This window comes from Monosiga brevicollis, genomic scaffold, assembly GCF_000002865.3.
Source record: "Monosiga brevicollis MX1 MONBRscaffold_32 genomic scaffold, whole genome shotgun sequence".
Taxonomy (NCBI): Eukaryota; class Choanoflagellata; order Craspedida; family Salpingoecidae; genus Monosiga; species Monosiga brevicollis.
In genome coordinates, this window is record NW_001865069.1 from 4,682 (window position 1) to 13,372 (window position 8,691).

General features: G+C 55.0%; 1 protein-coding gene across 1 annotated transcript in view; it reads right to left on the reverse strand.

Moving 5' to 3' along the window:
• The window catches only part of MONBRDRAFT_11770 (uncharacterized protein), a gene marked incomplete at both ends in the record, with an annotated part of 6,450 nt that extends 4,533 nt beyond the window's left edge, over window positions 1-1,917 (reverse strand). The window contains 2 exons of the mRNA XM_001749637.1: window positions 5-1,567; window positions 1,642-1,917. Of these exons, the coding sequence (XP_001749689.1) occupies window positions 5-1,567; window positions 1,642-1,917 (1,839 nt within the window). The remainder of the gene's footprint in view (window positions 1-4; window positions 1,568-1,641) is intronic.
• Window positions 1,918-8,691: the final 6,774 nt, after the last annotated feature.

The window sequence follows — 8,691 nt, forward strand, 5'->3', positions numbered from 1 at the left end:
TAACACCGTATTTGCCCTCCTCCGAGGTGCATTTGCGAACATAGGTCAATCTACTACCAAGATAGTAGCAAATGCGGCCCTCCGTCAACCGCGTCTTGACAGCAGTATCATCCGTCAGCGCGCCAGGACCATTTGGATCGAGCTGGCGGCGGAAGAGCAGGAACAAGCGGCAGATCCACAACAGAGCTGCCAGCGTTGGCGTCCAGCTGCTTGGCTGCTTAAAGGTGTTGTTGGCTTGCACCGTCGTGCAAAGGATATAGATGGTGGGACAGTACTCCAAGTCCAAGTTGTTCATGTCCGTGCTTTCATCAAGGATGGCACACCACACGTGGGTCAATGCCTCGGATAGCGCAGTGTTATTTTGACCTTGGGCCACTTCCACGTCGTCCAAAGCTTTTGCCAGCTCGTCACTGATTCGACCAGGAAGCTGGCTGTCACGGCGCCGTGCTCGTAAGAGGTATTGCACGTAGCGCGTAGCCACAATTATGTAGCGATCGTAGCTCTGCTGCATGACCTTTTGATAAAAGCGGGTCGTAAGCACATTTCCCGATTTGGTGTATAGTCGTCCAAAAACTTCGCGAGCCGCTGTGTCGTGTAACGTGTTTTCGTGCGTCTTGTACAAGAGACCATGCATGCACGTGATTAGCGTCGGGTTGATCTCGCTAAATCCCAGCTCTCTGAATTGGTTGAGTGCCAATCGGTCAAGCAGTACCCCAAGGCCCAGGGTCTGATAGACCGGGTGGAGTCGTCGCAAGTTGACAACAAAGTGCTTTTTTCTCTGAGCCTCGAGCAAAGGCGAAAAGGCTTGCGCGTCCACATGAGGTCTTTTGGATGGCTTGTGTTGCTGGACCTCCACATAGCTTGAGCCCAGTCCTCCTTTCCTGAGCCGCTGCATCCAGACTTTTCGAGGCACCTCAGTGGTGGCTGGATCACCAGCATGGCATTGTTCATGTCGCACCAGGCTTTCTCGTGTTGAAAAGCAAAAGGTACAGCAAGGACACCTATAGCCCCGATGTACTGGGATGCATGGGTACGCAGGTCGGCAGCCGTTCATGTCGAGTTTGGGTACCTTTCGTGGCGTTGCTTCCTTGATGAGGTCCATGGCAAGCGATATGTCTGCATCTTCTACGTTCAGGCAGTGGCGCTTCAGGTGCTGGGCTGGGTGTTCGCTCAATGCGTACCCGCACTTGCCGCAAATCAGTATCCACTCGTACTCATCCAGAGCCAGACCAAGCGATTCCAGATACATTTTGGCGCGCGATGCATCAGCATTTTTGCCCAAGGAAACTTGATGATGAGGATATCGGCGTTTAGGCGCTCCAATGACCGACTTTGGAGCGTTGTTGATCTCCGAAGCAGGGCTGTGAATGAGCATGCCGCCCAGCTCGGCAGAAGTATTCTCTGCCATAGCCATGTGCTTTGCTCTGATGTGCCGTCTCACGCCCTCAGCCTTGGGGTAGCGCTTCTTGCAGCCGTAAATCGGACAGCAAAATTTGCCATCGAGTGCCGCTCGTTTTAAAAGAAAGTTTCTTTGACCGATGGTGATCCGCGACTCTTGTTGATGACGCTACAAGTTGGTTGCAAAGCGATGTGAGAGCGAGACAGAATGAAATCGAACGCCGAGCAGCACGCGAGGTTTACCTTGCGCTGATGATGCGCTTGCTGCTTCTGCGTCGTAAAAGTTTGAGCGCATGATCGACATGTGTGGGTCGATTGCGCTCCACCCTGAGTGCTTGATGAAGCATCCATGCCGTGCCAGATGCTGTTGCGTGTTTGTGTCGATTGGAACACAAGGTCTGCGAATGTCCAGGCTGGTTGACTAAATGCTCCACCTACGAACGAGCAGGTGAGGCCGAACATGGGAAGAAAACGGAGGTGAATGCTACGATCTGATTCTTGTATGCCGGCCGCCATCATTGTGGGGTGTTCACCAACCTGGCCAAGCAGAAAGCGTGCGAGACCAGGATCCTCGATGACTCGGGTACTGTTTGCACGCACCTATACTGATGGTTGCCCCACGCTGAACCACGCCGCCAACAGCAATGCCTCGACCTGGGACTGATCAAAAAAAAAAAAAATGTGACCACACACACACTCACACACACACACACACACACACACACACACAAAGCCAACAATATCTCGAGTCTTTTCTAAACGCCGTCACGTTTCCATACAACTCAGTTCTTCGATTTCCACAAGGTTTGCTACAGAAAGTCAAATCTTCAATTTCTCTGATTTGTTCTACATTATGTGTCATGATTTTAGCTTTATGACTTTAGTCTCAAGACCAAACGGTTCATTATCCTTTATATTGGATGCAATTACAAAGTACACTATCTCACGACTGATTCAGGCCTGCTGGCGCATCATTCAGTATTCCTGTCAATCGTGTCAGCCTGTAAGGATCCGTGCACTCTTTTGCATGTGGCGCAAGAGCATCAAGATGCCAGGTGTCAGGCGTTCAAACAGTACTTGGCAAGGCAGGTGAGGTCAATTTGCGCTCCGTCCTGGCAAGACGCAGCTCATTCCGCATGACAGAGAAAGCCCAGTGGCTATTGAAACACACTTGCATAATTGTCTTGGTCTGTAACACGCATCATGGTGGTCTCGGTCCTCATACTCCCACTATCATACTATCCAACCATTGAAAAAAAAGTCTGTCGCCTCTGTTATCATATCACAGCCCTCGCGGCTGCCCCGATCAAAATCTCAACGCTTTCAATCACAAACTCCACAAGGTGCCAATGGCCTGCCGGCAGATGCTTGTCTTCCGAGTACAGCCATGCGATAAATCTTTCGCGAAAATGTCGCGTCTGCAGCGTCCCGGGCTGAAGATTGTATCCCATCCGCTTGGCCAGTTGGCGCAGCCGCGGATGACAGTCGGCAAGGAGGACGATGGAGCTCAAGACTCGTCCAAGGCCTTTATCGAGTGCACAGCCCGGCAGATGCTTCAAGGTGTGGCCGCCAATCCTAGATGGCATGCCACATCTGATGCAACACTCTCGTGTCGCAGATTCAAAATCAATGTTGCACTCATCGGCACTGTGCCCTGCGAGATGGCACCGGGTGCACGTGTCGTCTGATTCGGGACAGGTATGTTGAGCTTTCCAGGCGGCTTGAGACTGGCGAATGGTACATGGCATGCAATAGGCATGCATCAACCTCAGCGCATCCAGAAACTTGTCCACCGCCGCCTTGTGGATCAGGCGCGAGCGCGTCGTCTTGGCTCGCTTGTTTGATCTCAGGCGTGGCATCGACGCCGCCTCACTTCTTCGCGATGATAAAGCAGCCGGGGGCAATGTAGCAGATGCCACTCGTTTGGCAGAAGGCCATGCAGGGTTTGCGCCAGATAGTCCAGACCCTTGGTTGCCCAGCAAAGAGCAAGGGTGCTGCGTGGGCTCGGCCTCTGCGGCAGGGTCTATATCAAGAGGGCCGTCACCGTCAGAGGAGCTCTCCATGGATGAGGCTTGGGAAGCTGTTCGTTCCGCCAGAGCGCGGGCACGCGTATGACGCAGCGCTGCCGAGGGCACGTTTGCCCTGGGCCGTGGTGGCAAGGCATAGGGAGCGGATGGGACGGGCAAACGCATCGGCAAGGCCGAAGGTACCGGTAGAGATGGCAGCGGTGCTCCAAGACGAGGCAATAAAGCCGTGGAAGTCTGCGTAGCCTCGTTTGAAGCTGCAGCTTCTGTTGCGGGCTGAGACACACTTTCACCCTCTGACGTGGTTTTGACCCGCAGACCTGGCACGGAAGAACATGGTGCATCATCTTCTTGCAGTTCTGTCAGGAAATCAAACTCAAGCTCAAAGTCAGATGCCGTCGGTGTTGCTGGCAGAGACATGATGGGTTCTGCGACCTCTTCGTCAAGTCGTCCAGCACGCGGCCATGGCAAACCATCAGCCATGGCCAAGCCTGCTTCAGAGGCCAACGTCACGCCTGATGCTGGAGCTTGACGAGTGTCACTGCTCTGCACTGGCTGCGCCCGAGCTTCTTCCTGTCGCTGTGCCTGAAGCTCGGAATCTGACACCGTGGGTGAATCTGACACAGACCTGAGCTCTTCGATATCTGCATCAAGTCGTTCAGCACTTGACCGTGGCGATGCATCAGCCATCACCGATTCCAGTGCAGTCTCGCCCGATTGAGCGACACGTTCACTGTGTGCGGCGATGCTTGGCTGCACTTCCTGTGCCATTTGCGTGCACACGTCACAGAGAGCCTGGCCGGTGGCAAGACATGTGGCAGCGCGGGAATCCAACATTTTGCCAAGCGTCCACCTTCGACACACACTGCCCTCGACAAAGGCCTCCATGCCTGGTGCTGGGGTGCACCTGACTGGCAGCCACAGCTCGGCAGCTCCGCCCTTTCCATCACGGCCAGCCCGACCAAATGCCTATGGCCGATTACATGCACACCATTAGCTCAATGAACAATTCATTTTTTTTTTTAAAAAATTGAGACAGTCCCATGAACGTTTGAGCAGCAACTCACTTGTACCAGGGTATACACGTCATGGCCACTGCCATACCACAGCACGTGGCGGACGGTAAACAGATCCATACCCATGCTCAGACAGCTGGTGGCCACGATGACGTCGCATTCGCTCCGTTGCCACTGCGCCAGATGGTCCTTCTGCGCCATCTCTTCCAAGTCTGCATAGTAGGGCAAGGCTGCATAGCCGCGTGCGTGCAGCTGATCACACAGCAGCTTGACCTCGCTCACCGTGTCGCAAAAGACCATCATGTGCACACGCTCCTCATTTTCCTGCCACGTCATCCGCTGCCTGTCTACAAGACCTTGCACGTGCGACAAGAAGGCCCGCTGGTCGCCATGATGCACACGCAGCTCCACATTGTGACGCATCGTTTCCAGGCGATACAGTTTGCCCCCTGCTTGCTGACCCAGCTGTCGAAACAGCCGCTCTTGGTCGCACATGCATAAAGTATCAGTCAAGGCCACGCGCTTGATGTTGGTCCATCCGCCAGAGGCCACGCAGGCCCCGACTTGAGCCATCATGTTCCGGTGGCTGGCATCAGAGATGAGCGTGTGCGCCTCGTCCAGAACAACGGTTCTAATGCCCTGGAAGCAAGCACGTGCGTGCAGGGCGTCAGAGCCCGCGCGAACAAACTTGTCAGTCGTGATGATAAGCACGTCCAGGCCAGTTGCTACCGGCGTTGAGGGGCCCAGCCACCTTTGCGCACTGTGGCCAGCCGCCTGCAGACGCCGCAGCAAATTGTCTGCCGAGGTCGCAAAAGGCACAATCCACAGCACCGTGCCGGCATGCGGGTGACAACCCAGTTCGGGCATGGTACAAAGCGTCTTGTCCATGTCTAACGGCGCGACAACAATCAGCCAGCCATCCTCGGCCCGATGCTGGTCAATGGCCGCTGCCAGGTCCAATTGTTCTTGGCTTTTAAAGCCGTGGCCCCACGAGATGCGTGCCTGCTGGGCCAGTTGGGTCATGTAGGCTACATCATGCTCGGCTCGTGGATCCATGATGATGCGCCCGTCTGCTTCAAGCTTTGATGACCCGCTCCAGCTTATGGGGTGGCGAACATCCAAAGCTTCCTTGGCGGCTGTGAGCTCGGCTACGCTGCGCTTGCGGTCAAGACCCAAAAAGGCATGCCAGCTTTGTGAGGCCAGCTGATGCATCAGACGTGATGACATTTTGGCTTGCAATTGGTTGCTCGCTGCAGTAGCAAAGAAGTCTTTGGCCATGTTGCCCAAGGGCTGTGCCTGGGTGCGCATCAGGCTACCCAAAGTGCTCGTGGGGTCGGCAAAGAGCCGGTTTGTCACAAATGTTGTCATCCAGAAGGTCGCAGCGTGTCGCCACTTTGCCACTCCCAGCGTAGGCTGATGCAGGTAGGTGGTCATTTGTCGACGAAAGGCAGCGTAGATGGAGGCTGGGCTAAGCATGGTCTCCAGAGGCGCAATGTTGAAGAGCAAGTGGCTGTTGTTATAGTGGCGTTGAGCGTCCTGTACCTCGCGTCGCAAGGTCATGCCATCGTCGTGGCTCATGTGGTCTTCATCCTGCTCGTCCTCCAATAGATCCTCCTCTTCCTGATCATCGTCATAGGTCCCACGGCCGCCTTTGTGAGGAATTTGAAGAGCGCCCCGCTTCTCCAGCCAGCTGGTTAGCATCTGCTCCAGAGGCTTGCACAAGAGCAAATACATGAAAATCAGCTTGCTGACTTCCTCGTCCATGTACCGAAAGGTGTGCTGCTCATCTAGAGAGAGCCCGTGGGTTTTACCCAGACGGGTCAATATGGAGAGCTGCCTTTCAGCAAAAAACACGGCCCGTTGCCGGCCCACGCCATTTTTGTAGGATAGCCCTTGATATACGGTTGCTTGAGGTGGCAGACCTAACAAAGCGATCAGGCCAATGCAAACAGGTAAGAATGATACAATTAGCATGTCAAACTTCTCAAACAGAGTCTTTGCTCGATCGCAAGCGTACCTCCAGCCATGTGGGTGTAGGTGAGCGCCAGCTGGTTGAACCTTCCCACAAATAGAAGCCATTCCCGCACGCGGTCTTCTCGAAAGGTCCGCTCTGCATCAGCTCCTTCTGGCCCGAGCTCTGGGCAGATAAACTCTTGCCGCAAGCTCGGAGTCTGGCCAATGTGATCCAATAGGGCCTGCTCAGCTGGGCTGCCATGGCCCACCCACCAATTCTTGACCCTGTTGGTCCGATCCTCCTTCGACCGTAGCCGGACATACTCGAGAGCATGTCGCTCTCGCAGATCCGATCCCAGCAAGAGGTGGGTGTCCAAGACCTCCTTCATATCGTTGCGCATCTGTGCCAGGGCGGTCCCAATCTCTTTCACGTTGAGTTCAGTACCTTGACAAACAATGGTGTGCAGCGCCTCGTCCGTCATGTCACCGTCCATTTGCACATCAATATCCACTCCAACCTGCCCATCGGCCGTGCTGGCAGAGCGAGCCGCCGTCATGCGCTGGCTCAGAAAATGCACCAGCCGTCCAGACTGTAGAAAAGGCCTGAGTTTACCCGCAGTGGCCCATCGCTGTGCCTTGCCAAACCGGAGCAAAAACAGCTTGAAAATGTAAATCAGGCCGGCCAGCGTTGTGGTCCAGCGCCGGATGTCCTGCAAGACACCGCTTCCCTTGGACACGGCCGTGCACAACAAAAACACGTTGACAAAGTGCACCTTGTCGTTATCAAAGAGATGTAGCTCTGCATTCACCAGCGCCAGCCACAGTGCCGCCAAGGGCTCGACAAGATCTGCCCCGCTCAGTCCCGAATTCAGCCCCTCTTGCACGGCCAAGGCAGCTGTAGTTATGGCCTCCCCACGGCTGGCAAGCACCTGGCTCAAAAAGCTGGATGGCTCGGGGGCTGGCATTGCGTCCAGTAGCAGTAAAAAATGCACCAAGCGCGCTCCATTGTTCAGGTATCTGCTCATCGTGCTAGGAGATACTTGGGGTAAAGATTGAGGCTCAACTTGAAACTCTTCATCTTCGAACAAGGACGCCACGGAAGCAGCCGCCAGACCGTGCTGAGACAATTGTTCGTGGGCCTCCCAGAAGAGCTCTTGCATGCCCGACAGAAGTGGTGCGGGTGGTGTGTCGTGGCCCAGCTTGAGAATTTGCTCTGGGGTCAGCTCGTTCAGGATCAGCGTCATGCCCACGCTATCGTAGAACGGGTGCATCTGGTGAACGCCGTGCGGGCAGCGCTTCTCCTCGGCCTCTGACGCCATGGTTTGGGTGCTTGAGATGAGCTGCTTGAACCGCTGCTGCTCCTCCAGCTCTTCCTCGTTTTCGCTGACGTCGGCTGCCGAGGCATCGTGGCTTTCTTCAACAATGACCTCGATACAGCGGGCCCCGACACCACGCAACGGCTTTTGCAGCTTGACGCGTCGAGGCGGCTGCTTGGCCCCTGGTTCATGTGGATGTTCTGCCATAACATGGTTTTTGAGACTGCCTTTTGTGGTGAAGCAAGCCTGACATAAAGGGCAACCCACGCCGTCCAGTATGGGGATGCCTTTAATCGGCTTAAGAGGCCCAGCTTCTGCCTCAAAGTCAAAAGGTGGCTCCTCGGGCTGCAGAGAGCGCAGGAGTGCCGTCGCTGCGTCGATATCTTCTTGTTTACACTTGACATGGTGCTTTTTGAGCAGATGATGAGGCACACTGCCGCTCAGCACGTGGCCACATTGCGTGCACACCAGCGCTTCGAAAGCAGGCGACAGAAGGCAGCCAATGTCTGTCATGAAGATACGAGCCCCGACAATGCCGTGCTGTTGATCAAACTTGACCATGCGCTTTTTTTTGCGCGTCCGAACAGGTTTGAGTCGGGAAGGCAGATGCGCATTGGTCACAGTCGGTATCGCTGCCGGCGCAAGCGGTGTCCCTTTTTCATGAAGCCTGAGATGAGATTTGAGGGTTACCGACAGTTCATGGCGATAGTGGCATCCTTCCACCGGGCATTGAAAGCTGCCATCAGCCTCTCGGTATCGAACCAGTGATTCGCCTTGGAACCTGATGTGCGTGCTCTTCTGGTGCACCTTCGGGTTCAAGGATGGCAAGGCGCGAGTCGAGGCTGATGAGGCGTGCGCAAGGATCTTGAAGAGCAGTCAAGGAAAGAGTGACGATCCCACTCACCCGAGCAACATGTAGGTCTCTTGCGGCACGACTATGGAATGCTTGATCGCAATGCGAGCACACCGTTGTCGTTGTCTGCC